The sequence below is a fragment of the Cryptotermes secundus genome, unplaced genomic scaffold, assembly GCF_002891405.2.
Source record: "Cryptotermes secundus unplaced genomic scaffold, Csec_1.0 scaffold322, whole genome shotgun sequence".
NCBI lineage: Eukaryota > Metazoa > Arthropoda > Insecta > Blattodea > Kalotermitidae > Cryptotermes > Cryptotermes secundus.
In genome coordinates this window covers 333,483-360,029 of record NW_019740657.1, presented here as the reverse complement: position 1 = coordinate 360,029, position 26,547 = coordinate 333,483, and the positions used below count along the sequence as shown (strand labels likewise).

Below are 26,547 nucleotides of genomic sequence, written 5' to 3'. Positions count from 1 at the left end.
GATGGGCGGATAGAAGTGACAAGAAGACGAGGAAGAAGACGTAAGAAGATGCTGGATGACCTTGGGGACAGAAGAGGATACTGTCATTTGAAGGAGAAAGCTCTAGATCGCATTAAGTGGAGGAATTGTTTTGAAAGAGACTGTGGACCTGTCGTCTTGACAGATTACTGATGATGATGATGAGTGGGGTGGGACTAAGTCGTTTGTACTGCGGCCACTTCTGGCCTCTTGTACCAGCCCCAGATGGTAGGTGAGGGTGACTGTGGAGCATTTGGTGGAATGAAGATTGGCAGGGGAAACCGAAGTACACTGAGAAAACCTGCCCCAGCGCCACTTTGTCCACCACAAATCCCACTTGATCAGACCCGGGATCGACCCCGGCCGCCGCGGTGGGAAGCTAGCGACTAACCGTTTGAGCTATTGTGCGGCCCTCGCCCAGCGATGGTTATGAATAATTCTGTCTCCTGGGATATAACGTGGTGTAGTCCATTGAATTGCGTTCGGCCCCTAAACAGTTTTAGTAAATCTGTAGCCGTTAAATAAAGTTGTGAACGAGAGGCACTGTCTGCTTCGGCTCGGCATCTCTGCCAGGGAATTACAGGCGGGCAGTGCTCTGCTTCGGCTCTTGCTGAGGTGAGCAGTTGGGCGGTTGCGTTGTCTGCCCGCATAAAAGGTAATCCCTGTAACAGGCCGTGGAGGCCCATAGGGTTGTGAGACTTCGATACTCTCACATTTTCTAGACAGTCTGCTCACAGATGGCGGTAAGGTTGTCAGCCTTACGCGCCGGCGACCCCTTTACACCCAGGAAAATTTCTGACGCATTTCTGTTAAAGGCTGAGTCGATCCCGGGGTTATAGTGCGGCTGGAAGGATTAGGTCAATTGAAAAATCCAAAGACCTCATCGGGAATCGAACCAGCGACCTTCCTGCATGTAGTATAGTGCCTTAACCAAGTACACGAAAGCACAATATAACACTTAAGGTCGCAGTGGAAAGGCCGGAAGGGCGCACCCCTTATGCATTCATTCAACTACGCTACCGCGTGCCCCCAATCCCTTTAAAAGGTAAAACTGTGCCCGTAACAGCCCGTGGAGGCAAGTAGGGTTGTGAGACGTCGAGGCTCCCACATTTCTAGACACCCGGTTCACAGATGGTGGTGAGATTCTCAGCCTTATGCGCCTTTACCCCCAAGGAAGAATTCTGGTACCCATTTCTGTTAGAAGCTGAGTGGACCCCAGGGTATTCTTTCCGTCGTTCACAAGATTGTGTAGTGAGTGGCTGATGTACCGGTCTCTTCTTACTGATAGTCTCATTAATGTAAATTGAAGTGTGCAGACAAGCGAAGTTATTAAGTGACCTTTTTACCTGTGCTGGAAACACGAAATTTTGACACGGGACGAGGAAGTGAACAGCCGAACACCTCGTTGAGATGCATTCGATCTCCTTCCCCCATTCTGTTCAATGAAGCCTACATACCAAGAGGTTTTAATTTTGAATGGTTTAGTCATTCTCGTTTCTAGCTGCTTGGCCCTATCAGTACCACGACAGCTATCCCCTGCCATTGGCTCCCATGAGCACCTTTGTAACTCGGCCATGTACCTGAGGCTGTACCTTACCCTTAACCCTTCAACCGTGAAGACGGAGGCAGTTATGTTCTCCGAAACTGCGGTATCCGCCCACGAATCTACACGGTATCACAGCGCAGAAGAACACACTAGAACAGTGACTTCCGTGAAAACGTCAGAACTTAATTACTCGTTTTATAATATTTTCCATTTCCATTCCAATTCTTGTCACGTGATGGAGTGTGACTGTAGGCGGGTTTTGGATTGATGAGTGGATTTATTGAACTCTTTGATATAGTGAATGACTACACACACTAGTGTTCACAGTCACGTCTTCACTAGCCGTTACTCGGTAGCGGCTTCGAACGGCGGACGTTCCCCTTTCTCTGGATTCCCGAACTGTCCCCGTGCCTCAGTTACCAGCTTCTCACAGCATCAGCTCACGACTGAACCTCAGCAGGCCTCTCACTCATCAACCAAACAGCCGACTCACGGACTCTTCACTAACTGCCTGCAGACTATCTCTCGCTCTCTCGACTTACTTCGTGACTTCACTAACTCGTCCTGCTTATAGCATTTCGGCACTTAACGGACAGAAAGCACTGTTTCTTTGTTACTGTGCCATTTTTGCGTTCGTGTCTGTTGGGGTTCCCACGTGATCGCTAGTCAGACATTGCCTAGAAAGAAGGTCCGTTGTTTTCAGAACTATTACTTAGCAACGATTGCTGTATGGTTGGTTATTTCGCGGTCGTTGCCTAGTTACAGGTCTACATGCCACAATATTCTTCTTTGGTCCGAACAGAGGAAAGAGAATGGAATTTTGCGTTCTGTGTCTGACATCCTTTTCGTGTTCTCTCGGCAGAGTCGACCCACGTAATTAATCGGACACACTCTCACCGGAAGTGATGGCGCAGGTCGCGGAAATCATAGCGATAGCCGTTGCTAAGCCGGGTTGAGGTCAGGACAGAAATATCTGTGTTATCGTATCTGTGTTTAGGAGCAATGAAAATACTACTCTGGGTGGCTCCATGGGACACATTTCTCTCTGGGCGAGTTGAGGTGTGGAGGACATTACGCAATGAGCGGGAAAGTTCTGCGCATGTCTACTTCGTTGTGCCCATCTCCTATAGTCATGATTATCAGTCCACGTTCTGAAGGTTCTGTCAGCTGGAGAAGAGATTATACTTTGTGCATATCCAGGTCTCCATAGCTTCTGAGATGGACATTCAAGCTAAATTAAACACAATGCCATGAAGGCACATGGGGGAGTTGAGGTATAGTTCCATCATTCTTGACCTCGATCACTAAATGGATCGTTTTATCCCCGGGGAAAGCTCCTAGTACCGACTGGATAAGAGGCTGGCTGGGCCCCAGAGCCGAGAGTGGAACCCCGAACGTCCTGCCCATAGCCTTTCGCTATACCGACTGAGCTAACCCGGCTCCTCCTGACATCCAAATGTCTTTTTAATAGGCTCACCATCTTCATGATCACGGTTCAGTCCTAGTTGCCTTGTTTCGTCATCATTAACATCCCCTTTGCTGATACGTCTTTTGTTTTCTTCCATCAATATCCATTCGTCCTTGAGGACCATAATTTAGAACCGTCTTTGGGGTGCGATGATGTGTGTTCCTTGTATCACGTCAGTCGTAATGATTTCACAATCCCAGGGTGAACTCCATTGAACTCGGGTAATGCTTGCTACAGTTCAGTCTAGAACCTTCTGTCTTCTCGTCTGCTGACCAAAAACATAAAAAATAGATTATACAAAACTATAATTTTGCCTTCGGTTCTGTATGGGTGTGAAACTTTGTCTCTGACATTAAGGGGGGAACAGACTAAGGGTGTCTGAGAACAGGGTTTTGAGAAGAATTTTGGACCGAAGAGAGATGAAGTGACAGCAGGTTGGAGAAAACTGCATAATGAGGAGCTTCATAAATTGTACTATTCTCCAAGTATAATTAGAATGATCAAATCAAGGAGGTTGAGGTGGGCAGGGCATGTAGCACGAATGGGAGAGAAGAGGAATTGGAGGGAAAGGCAGAAGGAAAGAGACCACTGGGAAGACCAAGGCGTAGGTGGGTGAACAACATTAAAATGGACCTTAGAGAGATAGGATGGGATGGTATGGATTGGGTTGATCTGGCTCAGGATAGGGACCGGTGGAGGCCTCTTGTGAATACTGTAATGAATCTTCGGTTCCATAAAATGCTGGGAAATTCTTGAGTAGCTGGACAGTTGGTGGCTTCTCCTCAAGAAGGGCTCAGCTAAGGAAGTATGGGTGAAGTCCTACACGCCAGCTTGCGGTTTATTTTACTTCTGAGCAGTCTAAGTTGTGATGGTTCCGTTCGGGAAACGAATTCTGTCGTTTAATTAGCAGAGGCAGTCTTTAAGGTGCGATTTCTTGTCGTGTTCGTGCACTGGTGGTGTGCTACGTGGTCATGTATAAAATTCCCTGTATGATCTGGTTATGAAGATGTAAGGCCGTGTAGCCGTCGGTCCTGAAGCCGGAGGCGACATGTTCTTTAGAAACGTCTGTTGACTTCGAATGGACTAAACGGAGTTATATCGCAGAAGATGTCTTCTTATACAACTTGTTTCGACCTTATAAGTTCATCTTCATGTAGATTATATACGTATTTGCTGCAATGTATTGTTTTCAGTTCTTCCTTGTAAAATGTCGTTAGAACTTGGTTAATATATTTACGTTATTGCAGAATTTGGTTAAAATTAACCAAAGTTTCCATTCCATTACCCCGTTGTTTCTGAATTGTGTTGCTTGTGTCTGTGGGCACTGCATCTTGTTCTGACGATCAGTGGTTATGTTGCTCGTGAAGGTGATTGGTGCTGGTTATGACGTAGTGTTCTGTGAACTTATAGTTGACTAGAATCTGTTATATATTTATTATTTAATGAGGAGTCGGGATTGCTATTTGCTGGACGGCCGGGGTTCGATTCCCGACAGGGCAAGATTTTTCTCTTCTCCTCAGCGTCCAGACCGATTCTGAGGCCTACCAAGCCTCCTATGCAATGGGTGCAAGGGACAGCGTTCACATTGATAAAGCGGCCGGGTGTGAAGTGACCACTTCTGTCTAGTGCCGAGGTCAAGAAAACGTGAATCCATACCTCCACTCCCACGTACGTCCTCAAGACATAGTGCTTACTTTATTAAGCTCAGTGACAACTTTACATTTTTAGTATCAACTGTGAGGGCGGGCCTTTCGCATTTATATATATAGTACTTCAGACTGGGTTTCTAAAATGGTGGATGGTTACTGTGAGTCCAGAGTTAGAGTTACTTTAAGACTGGCGGTTTATCGCCAGTCAGTTCCTTTTGGCGTGAGGCCTCTTGAGGATCACAACCAGTATTTTTTTTTCAACTTAATCCTTGCGGTCATAATTTTTATGTTATATTCTCTGTGATAGGAGGATGGGTCTGTCGTTTACAGTTGCTGGTGAACCTCGCCAGCGCAGTCATTCTCCTATCCAAGCCCCTCGGGACTCATGACCACATTCTATCCTCTCGGGTTCGAGACTCCCCCAACCTGGAGGGCCAGGTCCCCGTATTTATATCCCCCAGGAACAGGGTGGCCCACTTATAACCCCAGGTACTGGATTACTGAGATTTCCATACTTGTTGGTTGCGCTACGGGTGTGTGCTGCTGTCTGGTGTGGAGTTGGTGAGGCTATGTAAGTGTCAGTCTGCTCTAGGCTGCTTTCACCGACGAAATAAATGTGGTATGGAAATGTTTCGCTTTTCGCCGTTTTTATGGTATGCATAATATCTAATAGGAAAGACCTGTCGTCTTGACAGATTACTGATGATGATGATGATGAATATCTAATGCCGATCACGGTAGCCGCGCTGTCTGAGGCATGAACCGTCTTCACTCGTTCGAACGCTGGGATCGTGGGTACGAATCCAACTAGAGGCATGCATATCTGCACGCGTTTGTTCTGTGTATAGGTAGCGGCCTTGCGACGGGCTCATCCCCGTCCAAGGAGTCGTACCGACTGTGTATAGGATCAAGAAACTGAAAAAGCGGCCAAGGTCCAACGAAAGAACTGTAGATACTCTTCGATGGATAGACGGTGTGACGGTGTGTGATGTGGCCTGTACTGAGTCTCCTAAATTACCGTAATTGTTTCGCATTTCTAGAAGCTGTTTGTTTCTGTCCGATATCGATTTAACCGAGAAGACGAGATCATGCTTACGAAATGCAGTTCTCTACTTGGCCAGCCTTCCTTGGAAGTGGGCGAATGGCTGCATTTGATTGTGTGTTAACCAACTTCGTTATGATCAGCAGCCTGCATATAATGGCCCGCCCCACGTTGATCTCATGTGGTGCAGCCGAGAGCATTGTCTGTAGCTGAAACTGGGAAGTGAGGGTTTCGTGCAGTGCTCTCTGCTCCGTCCTGTATTTCAGTACTAATTAAGTAAAACTACCCCTGTGCTTAATTATATACGTATATTACTGTATTTCTGCTTCCTGTTGTATTGATCTATTGCTCGTTCACGCATTTCCGTCTCTGGTGCAACACAGACAGTTCACAGTCTCTCCTTCATTTTAAAATGTCATTAAAAACATATTTAGTTGCAACGTGTTTCGGCTATACAAGTCTGTCTTCAGAGATTTCTTCACAAATTGAAACTGCAGCACTGCACAAGCTCGCATATCAGTGCATCCTATGTTACTGCATATCGGCGCTCGCAGGAGAATGTATTTGTTTGGGAACGAACGCACTGTCTTCGCTCCGCTGTGTCCATGTTGTACCCCCATAGTGCGTGGTCCTCATCAGTCGGCCGTGTATCCCTTGTAATTACACAATTAAGCATGTCATAAAGGCTTATGGGGGAGTGGAGGTATAGCTCCACCATTATTGATCGGTGTACATACTTTCAGTGTAGAAGGAAAGAGGTGCACTTGGGGTGGCATAGGCACCGGGGCAGCGGATCTTGAGGAAAAATGTGCGAAGCAGAGTCTAGTACGCGGTCGGTTGTAGTCTGAGAGGTTCTTGCGCAAGTTCGCAAGATGGCGTTTGCTTCTTGCGTTAAGTGCCTCGGAGGTTGCAGATGACTGGCGGATACAGACGCTTTATTTTGAACTTGAAACTGTGGGGGAAGTGTGACTGGGGCAGTCTTCAGCCGCAGGTGCTTCGGTGTAGAAGCCAATCGCAGTAGCCGCATTCTAAGGCATCGAGCCGTCTTCGCCCGCTCGAACTTTGGGATCATGTGTTCGAATCCCACTTGAGGCATCGCTGTCTGTGTGTTTTTATTCTCTTTCTGCTGGGCTGTGTGAAGTCTTGTGACTGGCTGATCCCCTGTCCAAGGAGTCCTACCCACTGGGTGAAAGATGAAGAAACTGAAAAGGCGGCCAAGGTCCAACAAAGGGCTATATAAAACCATAGGTAGTTTTGAATGTAGAAGGTCGCTTTTTCGTTCGTTGGAGAAGGCAGATGGAAAACGAGAATTTCGGCTTCTTATAAGTCGGTCTCTATACACTTTCCCCGAAACTGGTCTTCTCTATCGTTTTTTCTTATACAATCAGCATGTAGGATTTGAGGTTCTGACACCGGTGGTTATGAAGAGCACTGTCTTCTGCGATATAGCGCCGTGTAGTCTGTTGGAAATCAACTGACAGGTCGGAGGAGCATTTCGACACCTTTGTCAGGGTCGAAAGATAAGCAGAGCAGCTTGCCAGCAGTTTTCTTGCTGGTTTCTTGTAATGGTCAGGCGTAGAGTTTCGTGTTTCGGGTATTGCGTTGTGGTTACCGGTACACATCTCCTTCATGTTTAGTCTTGTTCATAAGGTAGAGAATCCCTTCCCTCCATACAGAATTTTTCTTGGCTGTTACTTTTGGCAGGTTTCACATGTCTTTCAGAGCGAGTACGCATGCGCATCCCCCCACCCCAATTAGTGATGGATTTGCTGCGCCAGACAGCAGCTCCTATTCGAGTAAAACTGCTGATGAGGCCGTGACATAGCTGAGGTTGTTAGTCAGGTTCGAGCCTAGTTCAGGTCATATGGGATTTGTGTTGGACAAAGTGGCGCTGGGGCAGGTTTTCTCCGAGTACTTCTGTTTCCACAGCCAGTTGTCATCCCACCGACTGCTCCATAGGCATCATCATCTGAGGCCAGCTAGTGGCCGACGTACCAAGTGGACTCAAGTCTCACCCCACACCAAGAAAGAAGGAACTAAAAACTGCGGAATATTTCCTGCTGATACATTAATAATTCGGCCACGTAGGATACTAATGGGGCCAACAGAATGCTGTACCACGATATTGCTGCCCAAAGCGTCACAGAACCTCCCCCGTGTTTCACTGTTGGAACCAGGCATTTTGGACTGTAGGCTTCCTTGTGTGTTCTCCAAAGGTGAACTCTTCCTGATGTAGGGAACTGTGTGAAGGACCCCCTCATCTGGCCATATCGCGCGCGGCTTTCCAGTTGTCTGATGTCCGGGTTTTATGGTCGTGACACCACCGTTTATGCATCTGAGCATTACTTTCAGTAATCAGAGGTTTAGCAAATGCAGCCCTATCGTGGGTTTGTGAAGCTCACATGGGACAGTTTTTATGGAAACAGAGCCTTCCATGTGATTATTCAGTTGTGCTGCCCTGTCACCTGTGCTTCAGTAGTTCTCTAATTTTTCGAAACAATCCTTCTCAAAGTACTACGATCTATTTCTGTCAGTGTTGATTTTCGTCCACAGTTCCTCTTCGCTGATGTTGTCTTCCCACGATCCGTGCATGCCGACATAACCTCAGAAACTGTCGCTCTCCATACGCCCAATAAGGCCTGATTCACACATAGCGTGCTGTGCACCGACTGTGCACCGACCGTGCGCAGACTGTGCTCTGCTGCCACCATTCACACATAGTGGACTGGTCGCCGACTGTGCTGTAGCTGGTTTTTATTTTGCATTCGTAGAGATGGATCAGAACGAAGAAGATGTGATTGCTGCATGCGGAGCATACCTTGTGTTGCAAGAAGAAAAGAACAGAAAGAAAAGAAAATATTGGGTTCATCAGTTATGGAGAGCAAGAGACGAAGAAGGAGAATTTCATACGATATATTCTCGCCTTAAGGATGATCAGGATAAATTCTTCACGTATTTTCGTATGAGCGTACGAAAATTTGAAAATCTGTTAAAAATACTGGGACCAGAATTGACAAAACAGAATTCTAAATGGAGGCAATCTGTTTCACCGGAAGAAAGGTTAGCTTTAACAATGAAATACTTGGGTTCAGGAGACTCGCAAATTTCTCTGAGTTTTAGCTATAGACTGGCTCCTTCAACTGTAAATTCTATTATATTTCCAACTTGTAAAGCTATATGGGAAACAATGGCCAAGAAAGAAATGCCAGAACCAACTGGAGAAATGTGGCGAAAAATAGCGGATGACTTTTATTCAATGCGGCAGTTCCCCAACTGCATAGGCGAAATTGACGGGAAGCACTTTGAAATACAAGCTCCTAAAAATAGCCGATCCCTCTACTTTAACTATAAAAAAACCTTTTCAGTTGTCCTTTTGGCACTCGTAGATGCGAACTACAAGTTTGTGGTTGTTGACATTGGAGGGTATGGCAAGTCAAGTGATGGTGGGATTTTTTCAAATTCAGTTTTTGGGAAACGTTTAGAAGAGAGCCGCTTGAACATTCCAGAGCCAAGACCTGTACCGAATTCCACAGAAACTTATCCTTTCGTTATTGATGGAGACGAAGCATTCCCTTTAAAACGAAATTTACTACGGCCATACCCATATGGCCTGTCCACTGGTCGTTCTCCGTCGACTTAAAGCTCGCCGGTAATATGAACGTAACAAGGCCCATTTTGCTTTGCAATCATCTACTGTAGAATGAAGATGCCTCGCAATGTCCTTCCAAACGTTGTCTTTTACTAAATTATTATCATAGTCTGGGCTCCTGAGATTATAAAGACATTCATGTTCTTGCACCAATAATATGAGTTTCTCTTCATCCATAGTGAAGAATGACAACAATATACGTGCTCTAATTGCTACTTTCTCTCTCTCGCACTGAACTGAACAAATGCTTCGCTCCGCTTCGGCACAAAGATGTGCTGTAACGAAAACTGCCGAATAGCGCCGGGCGACCGGTGGGCGCCCTTTCGTTATTCACACATACAGGGCTGTGCGCCAGCTGTGTCGAGCCGTGACCTTGAAGAATCGCTTTTGAAACGGTCGGAGACGACACAGTAGGGACACAGTCGGGGCACAGCCGTCGCCCAGTCCAGCATGTCTGAATTACATAAACCTGTGCAGTGCATTTCAAATGCAGACTGCCGTTTAGCAATTCCATTCAAAATGACACAGTCGGTGCACAGTCAGTGCACAGCTCGCTATGTGTGAATTAACCCTAATGTGGCAGTTTTGTCACAGATGCTCCAGATGAACACGCACCAACGAACTGTCGGACAACGCTCAATCGGACAAGTCCAGTTTTCCGATTTTTCACCCGGACTCTCACTCAACACAATTTCCGGATTCACTGCCACGGAGTGTAAACAAATTGAAGATCATTCAGTGTTGGCAACTGAAGTTATTTCAGTGTAGCCAACGCAAATTATGTTCCTCAGTTTCTTGGTGTTTCCAAGGTTTTGTCCATCCCGTTGTAGGCCTGATGTTGCGTGGAAACAGACCTTCGGGAAGTTTGACGCGTTACACCTCAGCGGAGTACAGAGGAAGCGGCTACCGCAGAGGTCGGCGTAGGTCAGAGTCGGTAATGCGGGGCACAAGTTTAAATAAGGACAGTAACAAGAATGAATAGACGGATCAGCGTAATAAAACTTGTAACAGTGATAACACAAGCAGAGTCCAGTTGAAATAATAATATGTACAAAGTGAAAGGAGTCGAGTAGTGCGGGACAGCATTCCGAAACCAAATAAATACAAATTCATTTGGGCCGAAACGTGATGTGTGATACACCGCGGGGGGGGGGGAGACAGAACGAGACTTCTCTATTCCCTACGGTGGCAGGATGGAAAGGGAGTAGAAGGGGCGGAAGTTACGTTATGGGGGGGAGGACGCAGCAGGAAGTAGGACGCGGTATGATACACGACGTTACAATTTTACAACATTTTTGCCTTTACAGAGTAAAATAAAATTCGTTTATGGGAAATTTATGCCATATTTAGCTTTCCGTTTGATGGCAATAAGCTGTAGTAGGGCATTGTGGCTGAAGTCGAGTCAGTGAAGGAATGTACAGAGATTGCCTGCACCCATCCACCAAGCAGCTGCTATCCGTAATGTGCCTTCCCCCACTCGCACCAATTGTTATCTCTGTTCTGTGGGTACGTCATGAATCTGGTCTTGCACTATGTCATCTCAATTTATTAAAATATGTATTATTGTGTTGTGTTACATATATTTGTGAAATAAGTGACGAAGTAAGCGACTTCTTCCTGTTAAGGCAGGGAGGTGTGACTGGTCTCTTGACAGGGTAAAGGATGATTGCAGTATTGGTAGAGTAGGAAAGCAGACGGCCAATGCGAAATCCCCCTATTCCGTGTTCATTCTTTCTCTGATCCGACTGTACGTACGTGAAATTTGGTATCTGTACACTATCGCCAATATTTGACGCCTTCTTATCGGGCTGTCATGTTGTGCGCTATCTCTGCCACCGGCCTCACACTTATCCTTCTGTATCAGGAGCCGTTCACTCCACACAGTTTCCAGGTCAGGGGCGTTGTTGCTCTTAGGTCTTAGTTCTGGGTAGCTCGAGATGAATCGGCAGGTGAGGCAAATGTATGCCAAGTAGCGGCAGTAGGCTTCTGGCGGATGCAGTGGTAATGTTACAGTCACAGGTTCCAAAACATATTGAAATCCAGGAATTATAAATCTTTTGGGTATAATTTGGTCCCAGACCCGATCATACAAATATGCAGCTGCAGGCACGTCAAAACTGTTAAGCCCAGTGCGCAGACTCTCGGAATGTTGAGTATAATTGAAGATGTATGAAGATCTGAAGAGTTAGCTTCGCATGCTTGGCTTACTCGTCAGCCCTGAAGATGCGGACAACATACTTCTCCGAAACGTCGGTTGACTTTCAACGGACTACACGACGCTGCATTTCAGACGATATAATTCTTGGTAACCACTGGTGTGTAAACTTCAAATTCTGCATGTGACGATCTGTTGATGTAGAACTTTGTACAAAATAGTGTCACGATTCAGAAGTGACTATAGACGGGGTTCGGATTGGTGAATGGATTTATTGGTCACTTATGCACGACTCTTAAGTACAAGTACAGCGCCACCGCGGATCTCCAAAATTCACAAATCACCAAAGCACGCCCTAACTCTTTTCAAGCCTGATGTGTCGTCACCAACCGTTCCTGACAGCGGCTTCTAACAATGGATATTCTTTAGCTTCACGCTCTCAAATCCTCTTTTCACTGATTCCAGTACAGAACTGACTTTGAACTCTCAACTGACTAAGTTCTGACCTTGTTCCTTGCTTATAACATCTCTGCACGGACCTTATATAAAACACCGCTGTTCTATTGTTGCGTTTGTGTCTGTTGCTGCGGGAACGTGTTTACCGATCCGTTGCCCAGAAACCGTCCCGGTATATCGCTACACGCTGTAATATTCTGACACTCAGTAGTAACTTCTTTCGTGGCTCCTACCGTCAGTCATTCAGTCAGTGAGAGTGCTTCGAGGCTGACTCGCTTCTGTCCATAGCTCCTACCGTGTCCTCGCATTTAGAGGCCTCCAAGTTGAAGGTACGAGGTCTTGCATGGCGATTAGCCAGCGTACATGTTCGTCTTATAGTTCCTTCGTCAGCCGATCTGCTGGGTCTAAAAATCTCGCCCCAGGGATTTGCCCAATTTGAATTCCAGCGCGAAGCGACCAGTTGACAGAAGATCGTACCGATGTTTGGTCACGTTCACGAAATAATCAGCTTTCTGAGCCATCCTTCCTCTGATTGGTGGGTGGTGGTTCTTGTTAGCCAGAAACTTCCACAATTTCTGGCCCTGGTCAGGCGGAACGGACGTAGTTTGACGCCTGTCAGAAGAACGTTCTGGCAACTAACTCGGGCGTGCTCTTCCCAAGAATACTTGCCCTTCTTTCTCAGTGAGTTTTGCATCACAATCAAGCCAGGAGAATTAGCCGTGGATCAAGAAATCGTCGTTATAATTATGCTTACAAATTTTCTATGAAATATTAGAATATTAACATGTAAAACTAATTTCTTGATTTTATTTAATCACCAAAATAGGTAGTGTGTATACACTATACATTCGTCGTTTCGTACCACAGGTTTCGGCTCATTAAGCCATCATCAGGTATTTGACTCTCTTACATTTACCTATTTTCGTCTGATACTAATTTTACACTGGCCAGTGTTTTTTTCTTCCTTGGCACTACAGCCCCAGTGGGCCTAGGCCTACCTCCATGAACTTCTCGTTCACTTCGGTTTTTCTAGATCTTACACATTCGGTAGGATTCCTTGGGCGGGTGATCAGCTCGTCGCAAGGCCTCTACCTGTACACATACACAGAAAAACGCACACACACAAACTAAACATCCATGCCCTGAGTGGGATTCGAACCCACGATCCCGGTTTCCAAGCCTTCGACCGCTCGGCTACCGTGACCGGCCTGGCCAGTGTTTACATGTTGGAATAGTGTTCTTCTAGCAGTACGCAATTCCGTTATACGAGGGAGAGCCAGCCACAAATGGATATAAAACGTAAAACATTATATTCCAACCTGGAAAAGACTTTTATTTCTCGACACATTCTTCAGCAACACTGATACACTTGTCCCATCGCTTTACCAGTGCGTCGAAACGCGCAGCATAGAAGTCTTCTTACTGTTGTCTCAGCCAATTCCACACCTCCGTTTCATAATTTTGTGACTTTCGAATGTCCTTGAGATAATTTATCGACCCAATTGTGAACCGCTTTACCCGACAAACACTTCTCACCATAAACAGGAAACATTTCTTTATGAATATTCTTTGCATTATGTTTTTGAGCCCACAAACAGCGCACAACAGAATTGTGTTCTTCAGAAGTGCGGCCTCAAGCACGGTTACAATTTTGAATGCTGAAACCAGCCTCTGAACATGCGCATGCGCGTCTGCTGCATAGACTGTCATGAAGTTGGCCTGTACTGCTACCTGCTGATAAAGGTAAAAGGTGAAGTTGTCCCTGTGCTTAACTAATTAAGCACTACGCTATGAAGGCGTATGGGGGATGGATGTATAGATCCACGTTTTCTTGACTTCGGCACTAGCTGAAGGTGAGTGGTCAGCTTCACGCATCTGCCGCTTTACCCCCGGAATCCATTCGGTAAGAGGTTGGGTGGGCCCCAGAGCCGGTCTGGGCGACCTACCGGAACTCGAACTCCGAACCCTCAGTCGTCCAGCCCGTAGCGAGTCGCTATAGCGACTACGCTATCCCCGCTCCCTGTTGCTGCTTAATAATACTCGTACGCATAAAAACCAATTATGTCCATTGCAGCTGTTCTACTTCCATTTGTGACCTATTTACTGACTTCCTCTTATATAAAAAGTGTGTTGACCACTGAGATGAAATATTAATTGTAAGAATGTTAGAAGTATAATTAGAATGATCAAGTCAAAGAGGATGAGGTGGGCAGGTCATGTAGCACGAATGGGGGAGACGAAGAATGCGTATAGGATATTGGTGGGATAGCCAGAAGGAAATAGACCACAGGGAAGACCAAGGCGTAGGCGGGTGGACAATATTAGTATGGATCTTAGAGAGATAGGATGGGGTGGTTTGGATTGAATAGATCTGGCTCAGGATAGGGACCAGTGGAGGGCTCTTGTGAACACGGTAATGAACCTTCGGGTTCCATAAAATGCTGGGAAATTCTTGAGTAGCTGCAGAATTGGCGGCTCCTCCAGAAGGGCTCAGCTCCATGAGTGAGTGAGTAAGTAAGTAAGAATGTTAGCTCATTGAGAAGAAACTTATATAAAAGATTTTCTTATGCTCTGTCTGGATATTGTATTTTGTGTAGATGTGGGTTTCCTACAGATGTATTTCTTTTGTGTACTTTCTTGTCTGGAATGTGAACACTTTGTTAAGAGAATAGATGTGTATGTTTTATTTATGTGTGAGGGAAGGGGTATGTTTTCTAATCTTGTGCTAATATAGTATGTAGTATTTTGTTGGCTTGTTGGTCGCATTCTCTCCTTTTCTAGATGCAGCAATACACAGATTAGGATCATTAAATAGATAATTACTCAAGTGTACCGTTCCTGTTTGCCAGACGGCAGGCGCCATGCATCTGCTGCTTTGTCTCGGAAGTGACAAATCCAACAGATATTAGAGTTGAAATGCCGGTAGCAAATGCAGCGTGCGCTAATGTTTCAAGTACCGGTCATGCAGAGGCACCTTAAAAGTGTTACGGCGTCTTCTCGCACGCTTCAGTATTAATTTCTTTCCTTCATTCTATTTTTATTTATTTTCACCCATTCTTTCTGCTTACTCCAGCATTCAGTCATTAAAGACTAAAGTTAAGGTGAATTGTCATAGCTTTGCTGCGCTTTTTCTCCGTTCCATTTGCTACTCTCGGCATGAGCATAGTTTCCTTAAATGAACAGAGACATTTTTATGGTGTCTTTCCGTGACAGACCGTGACCGTAGTTGGTCATTTCTGGTTGATGTTGCTTTTATTATTTTTCCATTTAAACTTTCACTATGGAGCTGATGGAGACATGGCTGCATTTTCAGATGCGGTCAGATGGCAAGCTCTGTACAGGCTGCTTGTTTACATAAATTACTTCCAGGTTCCATAATACTGTCACATGTAGACGCGCTGTTAAGCAACGGCCGCGAAATACAGAAGTATACAACATCCAGTGCTACCTAATGACTCCGAAAAGAATCCTGTTTCCGTTGGAATATTTGCACTGCAAGAGAGGAACGGTGTTTTCTACGCGGTCCGTGCCGATGTGTTATAAGCAGGACATGTTAGGAGCTGCAGAGGAAAAAACCACGGAAAACCTTGTCGAGTTGGCCGGTCGCAGGACCTTCCGGATGCTAACTGACTGCTAGCCAGCAGTCCGGCATTAAATACGCGAACTTTCTTTTTGTGTGGTCTTCCTCGGTCCTAGAGCAAATGCTGTGTTGGCACCCAGATTCCACGTTGCAAGTGAAAAACCTTAGTGTTGTGAGAGGCGAGGCTGGTGAAAGTGTGCCCCTAGATTTTCGGCTTTTACCAGTGTCTGTCAGGTACTTAATGGATAAGATATAGATCCCCTTGAGGACATTACTCCTGAGGAAATTCCTTTGTTAAACTGCACACCAGTGACATATTGTGATGTAGAAAGATCCTTTTCAGAACACAAACACATTCTGTCAGATAAAGACAATCAGTAACCCAAGAAAATGTAAAAATGATTCTAATTGTGTATTGTGCGTCAAAAATCAATGTTTAGGTATGCCAGAAGATTGTAGATGAGGGTTGCTTGCAAAAGCAAATAGTACTTTTATGCGATGTTACATATGTTAATGAATCCACATATTTTAATACATATTTCAGAGGTTTTTGTTACATAAATATGTACATATTTTGCATTATTAATATTGTGGTTTTACAGCCCCTCCGTCGCAAAACCGCTACCTACACACAGAATGAACACACACACTACGCACATGCCGTGAGTGGGATTCGTACCCACGATCCCAGCGTCCGAGCGAGCGAAGGCAGTTCCTGAATTAGACCGCGCGGCCACTGTTATCGGCATTTGCATGATGATACTGCATAAAAATCCCATCTCTTAAGTCATCACTTTTGTTGGCTTTGGGGTGTGCAGGAAGCGCGAGTATTATACGTGTATACGCTCTCGTGGACGGCCAATGTGAAGCAGTTCCTGTCTCCTTATGCAACACGCCAGATGAGAGGCAGCGCGCCTCAATGCAGTATAGCTGTATGTCTCAGTGTAACCGCAGAGGTTATGGGAAAGTGCACGAGTAATGCTGATGTTTCGCTTGATCCTGAAGCCTACATGTGTTATGCGTGAGGCATAAGCGTTCTTCACAGCATTTTCCTACATTTGTTTGTGTAGCAGTACAAAGAAGAGAATGTAATGTCAAACTGGTGAAGTTTCATTTACGGACGAAGCCTCAAAACCCAAAATACACGGTTAGTTATAATTTTGCCCATTCTATATAGTAGTGTGCCGATCCCAGTGGGCGTGCGGTCTTAAGGCATGAACTGCCTTTGCCCTCTCCAACACTGGGATCGTGGGTTCGAATCGAGGCATGGATGTCTGTGTGCGTGTATTCTGTGTTTGTGTTGTGTAGGTAGCAGCCTTGCAACGGGCTGATCCCCTACCCAAGGGGTCCTGCTGACCGTGTAAAAGATAAAGAAACCGAAAAGCTGCCAAGGTCTAAAAAAGGGCTGTATAGCCATAGATAGATGAACATGGTAGTGGTGTTATTCTGTCTCTGAAAAAAGTACCAACGAAACCGTGAAATGCTTGCTGTTTCATATGGGTGTGAAACTTGGTCTGTCACTGTAGCGCAGTGATGAACGAACACTAAAAATATTCCGGAAGAAACTGTTTTAGCAAATGTGTTGCGCCTGGCGAAGCAGAGCCGGGATAGCTCAGTCGGTATAGTGGCTGGCTACTGGCCGAACGGCCGAGGAGTGGAAGTTCGAGTACCACTGGGGTCAAGAATTTTCAGTTCTCCATAGCATCCAGACTGGCTCTTTGGCCCACCCAGCCTCGTATCCGTTGGGTACCGGGGGCTTCATCCTCGGGGGTAGAGCTGCTGTGGCATGAAGCTGACCACTCACCTCCAATTAGTGCCGAGGTCAAGAAAACGTGGATCTATACATCCACTCCTCCATATGTCTTCATGGAATAGTGCTTAATTAGTTAAGCACAGGGGCAACTTCACCTTTTTACTTTACATAACAAGGAGCTTAGTAATCTGTTCTCTTAGGCGAGTGTTAGGATGGCCCTGGGAAGGTGGTGGTGATTGGGGCAGGTATTAAAGGAGCCGGAATAGCTCAGTCAGTATATCGATGGGCTGCGGGCTGGACGGCCTGCGTTCGATTCCCGTCAGTTTCAAGAGATATTTCTCTACTGAACAGCGTCCAGACCGGCTCTGGGGCTCGCCTAACATCGTCTAATGAATACCGGGAGCAATTTCCTCAGGAGTAAAGCGGCCGGGCCGTGAAGATCACAGCTCACATTAGTCTAGTATCGAGATATATTCATAGGGCGTTGCTTGATATATTAAGCACAAAGATAACTTTACACTTTTTTGCCTATGTACAGTGTTAGTCGGCGGCATGCAGTAGCGTAGTTGGTTGAGGCAATATGCAACAAGCCAGAAAGAAGGTCGCCCCGATGAGGTCACTGGATTTTTCAATTTACCTAATACTTCCAGCTGCACTATGGCTCTGGGTTCGACTCGGCCTCTAACAGAAATGAGTACCGGGAATCTTCCTGGGGGAAGGGTGGCCGGCGCGTAATGCGGACAATCTCGCCGCCATCTGTGAGCCGGAGTCTAGCAAAATGTGGGATACTGGACGTCTCACAAACTTATGGGCCTCCACGGCCTTTTATAGAAATACCTTTACTTTCGGCGTGTAAGGCTCACAACCTCACCACCATCTGTGAGCCAGTTTTCTAGAAAATGTGGAGCCTCAACGTCTCACAACCCTATGGGTCTCCAAGACCTGGTACAGAAATGCCTTTACCTTCAGCGCGTAATACTGACAACCTCATCGCCATCTGTAAGCCGATTTTCTATAAAGTGTGGGAGCCTCGACATCTCACAACCTTGTGGACCTCTGCGGCCTGTCATTTGGTAATTTTTCATATGTAGTGTTAGTCAGAAGACTTAAGGAGAAGAAGACACTTGGGCTACTCGAGTATTGTCGGGACGGTACAGTGGAAGTGGCTGTTAAAGGCATGAGATGTAGGAGATTGCATGGACTTGACTGAAGTAATTCGCGGTAGGCCTAGTGGCGTTATGTCGAGAGTATTGTAATTAGCCTTCGGCTTCCATGAAACGTCAGGAGTTTCTTGTCCAGTTAAGCGACTGTAGGCTTCTAAAGGAAGAGGCTACTTCACCTACTTAAAGAATGGTTATAATTATTTTCTATTCATAGATATTTTTCAACCTGCGAGTGTCCCTGAAATTAGGTTTGTAAGCCTTCTTCGCAGTGTTGCATGAGAGGTGCTGTGCTCAGGCTTTGTCACCCTTCTGCACAGCTAATGGTTGTTCGAGATGCGTTACGAAGGTGTATTGCAAATGAACAGAATCATATGTTTATTCAGAGACAATCAATATAACTTATAGTTAATTTAGCATAACATATTTCTACCCATCTTTCAAGTCACGTGTGTCATGTTTAGTACCGTAGTTCCGTATTGATTGCACTGCGGCAGTGTGAACTTACGTTCAGTATTTTGTAGTTTAGATCTACAAAGACTCGCTTAACCCTCTCAAGACTGAATTTCTTCTGAATAGTATATATACAAACTCAGTTCGTACCTCACAGGAAACATGTTACGTCTCCGCTACAAAATAAACAGGTTATTACTGTTTAGGGGAAAAAAATCGCTGTTTATTATGGGAATCATACGAAACATACAAATACACTCCGGGCAGAATGCAGAGTTCTAACTATGTTAAGGCGCGTGGTACATATGGTAACCACTGCGCTTTGAAGGGTTAATAAAATTTTCCAGTATTATATTATCCTGATGCGAATCTGTTATCTTATACGAATTCACGCAATTTATTAAATATTCTGAAGGACACGTTTCCTGGTAGTTGGTTTCAATCTTTGTCACTAGGTTAAAATATTTTTAGACACAATACAAACATCTGTGCTGGGTGTAGGAGTTGCAGTTCATAAATACACACATGCAGATGAAGAAGATTGACTAAGAAGTGTTCATGTGTTGAGATGTTACATGTATACATTAATCACTGATAATTTAACCTAATTGACTGTTCGTAAGATATTCCGGTATAATTTTTTTTCACAGTTCAGACGGTCTTAATTCCTGTAGGCGTGTTACAGAGAGCGAAGGGATCGTTTACAGAAATTCTGGTTTTGTTACTTGTGCTGTCGTATTGTATTTCTCTTATTATTTAGTGTCACAGGTCTCCTTACGTACTAGTTGTCCGGATATTAAAAACATTATATATCGACATGACGCCAGAAAGCTGGAACAGTGAAGACAGAGACGTTCATTGCTAGGTAACGACCCGGTAAACACATCCCCCGAACAACGAATACGCAAGCAACAATCGAGGAACTTCCGTTGCTATGTTACGGCTATGTAAAGACGCCTTCCCAATAATAGGCTGTGTTTTCTGCGTGGTCCGTGTAAAGTGGGTATAAAGAGGAGTTCAATTGAGAAGAGTTAGTCGAGTCTCGAGACGCCAGCCTGCCAAGATATAAACGTGGGAGCAGACAAATTTAATTGAGTTGGTAATTGCAGAATAATGGTAAGAAATGAGTTAGACTGTGAGAGGAAGGCTTCATATGTGATCTGAAGTGACAGTGAGCCCGTTATGAATCCGTTGCCAGGATATGACTAATGAAAACTGAGAACACTAATGCGTGTGTAACGGTGTGCTGTAAATTGTGTAGAGCAGCCATGTCAAACATGCGGCCCCTCACCTTTTAGAACTAATTGATATTAAAATCAATATTAAAATTTTAGTAGAAATATTTTTTTGTAAAACAGTTTCCCAAGAGACCAGAAGACAAGAAGTCTCACGCAGACATAAACTAGCAGGCTGCAGGAACAGCGATTCTGAGAATTGCAGAAGGGTTTGTCCAACTAACGGTTTGTAAAGTTCGTGAAGGACAAACTACTGTATTTCAGAAGGTTAATGCACTAAAATCCGCACAGCCTCACCACCACAAGTATTTCCAAGTATCCCTTTTGGAGGCATACTAAGAATGCAAGGAGGGTGGCAACTGACACACAAGTGCAAGGGATTTCTACCTTCAAAACTAGCTTGCAAACCCCAGCCATTGTCTAATGGGCTGCTAGCAAACTTTGTCATTCAGTTCATTTTCACACAGTGACAGGTGCTGATGTTACACTGTGATGAGCGTGTATAAAGCTTATAATTAAACAGTAACAATGTCGCTTTCAAAAAATTAAGTAGCAAAAAGAGAACTATTGAAAGTAAGCGCCGTGTTTTTCAAGAAAAATGGGAAATCGCTTATTTTTGTTGTGAAATAGAAGGTAAAATTACATGTTTGATTTGTGGGCAAAATATAAGTGTTCCAAAAGAGTACAATGTAAGACGGCATTATGAAACCCATCGTGAAAAATACGACCAGTATAAAGAAAAGTAAAGGGAAGATAAATTACGGGATTTTAAGGCTGCACTCGTCAAGCAACAGTCTTTGTTTACGAACGTGAAACGAGACAATGAAGCCGTTGGTAAAGCAAGCTATGTAATTGCAGAATTTATAGCAAAGAATTCTAAATGAATTTGTAAATGAGTGTCTTGTAAAAACCGCAGAAATTGTATGTCCCGATAAAGTTCAAATTTTCAAAAACATTTCCTTGTCGCGAAACACTGTTGCCGAAAGAGTTGATGATATTGCGACTAATTTAAGTGAACAGTTGTTGGCAAAAGTTAAAAGATTCACGGCATTTTCTATTGCAGTTGATGAAAGTGCAGATGTTAGTGGTGTGGCACAATTAGCTGTGTTTATCCGGGCCTGTGATACTGACTTAATTATAACTGAGGAGTTACTAGACATAATTTCACTTAAAAACACAACAACTGTTGAGGATATCTTCAACGAAGTGTATGGGTTCCTCCGTTATCGAAACTTGTGTGTGTAGCAACGGATGGGGCTCCTTCTATGACGGGGAAACAGAGCGGATTTGTTGCTAAGTTAATGGCCAAACAGAAAGAAGTCTGTCCTAGTTGTAAGTTTCACCATATTCACTGCATCATTCACCAAGAAGTTCTATGCTCAAAAATCATAAAAATGAATCATGTGTTGCAATTTGTGAAGAAAGTAGTAAATTTTATTTGATCTCGGGGACTGAATCAACGTCAGTTTTCTTCTTTACTTAGTGACATTGAATGTGAATTTGAGAGTCTGCCGTACTTTGCAGAAGTTCGCTGGCTTTCGTGTTATAGTGTTTTAAATCGCTTTTGGCTTCTTCGAGAAGAAATTAAGAGTTTTTTGGAAATGAAAGGCGAATTAACCGACAAACTTTGTGACGATAATTGGGTTCAGGATTTGGCCTTTATGGTGGACATAACCTGGCATTTAAATGACTTAAATTTAAAGCTGCAAGGGAAAAGACAGCTTGTAGTTTCATTGTGTGGCAGTATTAAGGCTTTTAAATTAAAGCTCAAACTTTGGGAAGGACAGATGAAGAATGGCAACTTAATTCATTTTCCTACCTGTCAGGATTTCAAAAAGTCCCACAGTAATTCTGATTTTACCAGTTATATTTCCCAAATAAAGGACTTAATTAATGAAAATAGGTTTAAAGATTTCAAATCGCGCGAGAACGATCTCTCTTTCTTTACTGCTCCATTGTCACTCGATGTTCAAAAGGCAGATAGTAACATTCAAATGGAACTAATTGAAATGCAATGTGATTCAATACTGAAATTGGTATCCCTCAGTGTTTTTCTTATTTGCCAAGCCAGTACTCTAAGATGCGCCAGTTTGCTGCGAGAATACCGGTCATGTTTGGTTCCACCTACCTCTGTGAACAGTTATTTTCGCTTGTGAAGGCAACCAAAACCACGCACAGATCAAGATTCACAGCAGAACATTTGTTTTCCATCCTAAAAATAGCATCTTCCAGAGTCAAGTAGCTGACATTAACTCTCTTGTATCCCGGAAAAGATGCCAGTTCTCAAGTACAAACCAGTAATGTAAGTAGTTTAATAAATGTTCATTTGGTTATGTAGCAATTTTTGTTGTTTATATAGTTTTTCGTCAATCATCACCATTCGAATATTTCAAGAAAAACACACTGACTGACTACATTGAATTAATAACAAACCGAATAAACATGGGACTTAATAGACAAAAAAACATTGAACTGGTAATTTAATTCATTCATGAATAATGTCATTAACGATATTAAAGTGAAACAATATAGTTGTTGGTTTTTGTCTTCCAAGTTAACAGTTTATGAAGTTCGACACATGTAATTTTGAATTATGTTATGAATTCAATGTTTTGCTATTTCTAACATAATTTCTTGTGTAATCTCTCTTTTTAGATATTGAAAAGTTGTTTGATACTTGTCAAAAATGGCATTCTCTTGGTTTTTAAAACTGTAAGATATGTGACTTTAGGTAATTATATTGAAATTATTCCTAAATAATAAATTGAATTAAATTTCCATGTATCAAAATCTAATGTATATTTCCATTTTGAAGTGCGGCCCTGGACTATTATTTACAGGGCTGAGGTGGCCCTCTGTACAAGTTGAGCGCTGTGTATAGGGTGTCAATAAATGTAATCATCCGGTCCAAAACCCATCTATAAGTCACGCGCAATTCTTTTTCTTTCCTTTTCTGTAAGAAATATCCTGGGCTATTCGCAGTTATTTTCGTTCTTTCCAACTGTCCATGTCTGCTCCTTAAAGCTCTATTTAAGTGTCATATTTGTCTCTTCGGCATATTTTAGGGGTAAGACTACTAACTTCATGGAGCTGAGCCCTTCTTGAGAACCCGGCCAGGTACGCATCTATTCAAGAACTTCCCAGTATTTTATGGAACTCGAAGGTTAATTGCTGTGTTCACAAGATCCCTCTACTGGTTCGTACCCTGATCCAGACCATTCTAGTTCATATCACCCCATCCTGTCTCTCCAAGATCCATTTTAATATTATCCACCTACCTATGACTTGGTCTTCCTAGTGGCCTCTCTCTGAATTTCCCACCAGAATGCTGTGTACAGTCTACATGTGCTGCCCATGTCAACCTCCATGTCTCCATCATTCAAATTATACCTGACGAAGTGTACAAGTTGTTCCTCATTATGTAGTTTTCTCCAGTCCCCAATTATTTTGTCCCTCTTGGGGCCCAATACTCTCCTCAGCACCGTTCTCACACACCGTAAGTCTGTGTTCCTCCCTTAATGTAAAGAGATAATGTTTCACGCCCATACAGAACTACACGTGAAATAATAATTCTGTATATTTTAATCTTTATAGTTCTAGACAGTTTTGAATAAGAGACTTATCAGACAGGGAAGCGATAATTGGCGCTGTTATCCTAAGGGCCACTTATACAACTCTGAGCTCGTAGGTGGATTCCGAATTACAGAGTGCATTGTCACTGTGTCTGCATTCAACTGCAATACTTCACATATCCTCCCGAGTTGATTCTATCTTCATTTCATCCATTTTTAGTTAAATTTCCGTAGTTATTACGGGAGATAACGTACCGTCTGCTTGAAAAATCAACAATACCCCAATAGGCATACGAAGATGGCCACAAACTGTCTTGGAAAGAAGCGAAGCTCTTGCAGATTGAGCCCAACACCACATACAGGAAATACAAGAAATCCATTCGTATGTCTCTGATAGGCCATCCGATCAGTCAACCCAGCTTGGACATCTGTACCTTCTGGACTCCCATTATCACACCAGAAATCAGATAATTACGACTCCGTCCAGTGCAGATTATGTGTCAAAATTGTGTATTAATGTTGGTACCATACAGATAATTTGTCTCTTTAGTGATGACTTATATTCTGATAGTAATCTGATTTTAACAACAATAGCCGTGAAATAGTGCATGGACATAAGTGCTAGGCCTCATGTGTATGGAGTTCTTCAATGTTTTTAATGTTTGTCTTAACTCTCGCAGCTGGTTTGTGCTGTGATTGTTTCACGTGTATATACCCTATCGTGCGGGTGCTGGTGTCCGGAGAAGGGGGACTACCTATATCGATTGGACCCCGCCGAGTAGGTTTTGCCTTAAGACAGAGGCAGAATCCATTCCCCAAAACGTTGTGTTCTAAATAAAAGCAGGACGATGGATAATGTTCAGAAACGTAATACGTGTATTTGTACCGTCACTTAATTTGAATCCACATTCTGTCTGGGTACCATTCTGAACGGTTTTGAAATAAGCCTGTCTTCTGGGATATAACGCCGTCTGATCCGTTGAAAGTAAACTGACGTTTCGGAAGAAAATATCACGTCGTGTTCAGGGTCGAATAAACAGTAAGATACCAGAGTGAAAACAGGCGGCTTCCCACCTGGAGGCGATATGTACCTCCGAATTTCGGTTGACTTTCAACAGACTACACGGCGTTATATCCCAGAAGATAGGACTCTTCTTAACGACCGATGTGACAACCTGAAATGCTACAAAACCCTAAGTTTCTCTGGTGTGTTGATTGGTGGCCTATTTTTGAACTGGGACTGCATTGAGCTAGAGAGGCTTCCACGTACTGTATGTATTCTGAGCTTCCTTTCGAAACGTTTTGTGCTCAGAGCAGCATTTTGAAAGCGAAGGACAGTCTGAAGCTATCAGAACGCTTTTTAGCCATTTCAGTGGGGTTGGTATGGACGTATATTCGTTAAGTAACATGTTGTTCTGAACATTTTAAGTACTGTATAATGTAACTGAAAATAAAGCCTTCTGAAAATGAATGTGTATGGTGTTTTTTCCACTAAGTCTGCACTTGACGGAGTTGTAGTTTTTTCTTGATTTCTGCTGTGAAAACGGTTCAGATGGGACAGATATCCACACTGCGTTGACTGATCGGATGGTCCAGCAGAGACATGTGGGCTGATTCCTTATATTTCCTGTAGGTGGTGTTGGGCCCAATCTGCAAGACCTGCGCTTTGTTCCAACGGACGGTGTGTTTAGATAGAGACAGAAGGATGTCCACAAACATAACATTTGCACTAAACTGTATGCTTATCATTTGATATTGTCACGTGTGTGAGTGACTATAGAAGGGGGTTGGATTGGTGGCTCGATTTATTGTCCACTTACAGATCGTAACTACAAGCATCTATAATGCTCTCGTTAATTAATGCACTCATCTTCTCACTGCAGCTCATACTAAGCCTTCTCAGTTTGTTTTCACTAGTCGTTTCCTGGTAACGAATCCTAGCAGTGTCCTCTGCTTACGTCCTTACTAGGTGGCGAATGTCCTACAAGTGACTCATTGCTCCAACTGAATAACTCCCAGGCTGGTGGCCATCTCACATCAACCTCCTACTCTTCTCACTGACTGACTCCAACTAAGCTGTCCTAGTTATAACATATCGGCACGGACCGTGTAGGAAACACCACTCCACATTGTAGTTCAGTCGTTTCCGTGGGAACATGTTTGATTGGGAAGCCGTTACTCAGTAACGGCTCTTCTATACGATGTATAGATGTATAGCAGCTACGATGCTACAGTACTGTTCATACTGTCTAGTTACGGTATAGTGACGGGGCACTAGTTGGACTTCGGCGATTCGATTTCCGGTAGTAGCAGGAAGTCCATATCGATTCGTGGCCTAACCCAGCTTCCCATTCAGTGGATGTTATGATCCTTCACTCATAATTGGGTGCCTCTACCGAGTAATTATACGTGTAGTTTTATGTTCACTTCCTGGGTTGTTTTCTGTAATGATCAATCCGTAAGTGATGTGTTCTTCTTAGGTTCGAAATTAACACTCGCTAAAAACATGTTGATGCATATTTTGCATAGCCGTAGTATCGCATATGATAATAAAATGCTGAATTATTAAGGGCAGTAAAGGTCGTGGAGGGCCGGTCACGGTAGCCGAAAGGTCTAAGGTATGTACTGTCTTCGCTCGCTTGGAAACCGGGATCGTGGGTTCGAATCCCACTCAGGGCATGGGTGTTTAATTTGTGTGTGCGTTTTTCTGTGTTTGTGTACAGGTAGAGGCCTTGCGACGAGCTGATCACCCGCCCAAGGAGTCCTACCGAATGTGTAAGATCTAGAAAAACCGAAGGGAACGGAGAAGTT

General features: G+C 44.0%; 2 protein-coding genes across 4 annotated transcripts in view; both read left to right on the top strand.

Moving 5' to 3' along the window:
• Positions 1-26,547, top strand: part of LOC111872450 — a 735,500-nt gene that overhangs the window by 467,324 nt on the left and 241,629 nt on the right. The window lies entirely within an intron of this gene.
• LOC117282952 lies at positions 8,303-9,935 on the top strand. The gene has a single exon (XM_033754700.1). The coding sequence runs from the start codon at positions 8,497-8,499 to the stop codon at positions 9,361-9,363; it is 867 nt and encodes a 288-aa protein (XP_033610591.1). The 5' UTR covers positions 8,303-8,496; the 3' UTR covers positions 9,364-9,935.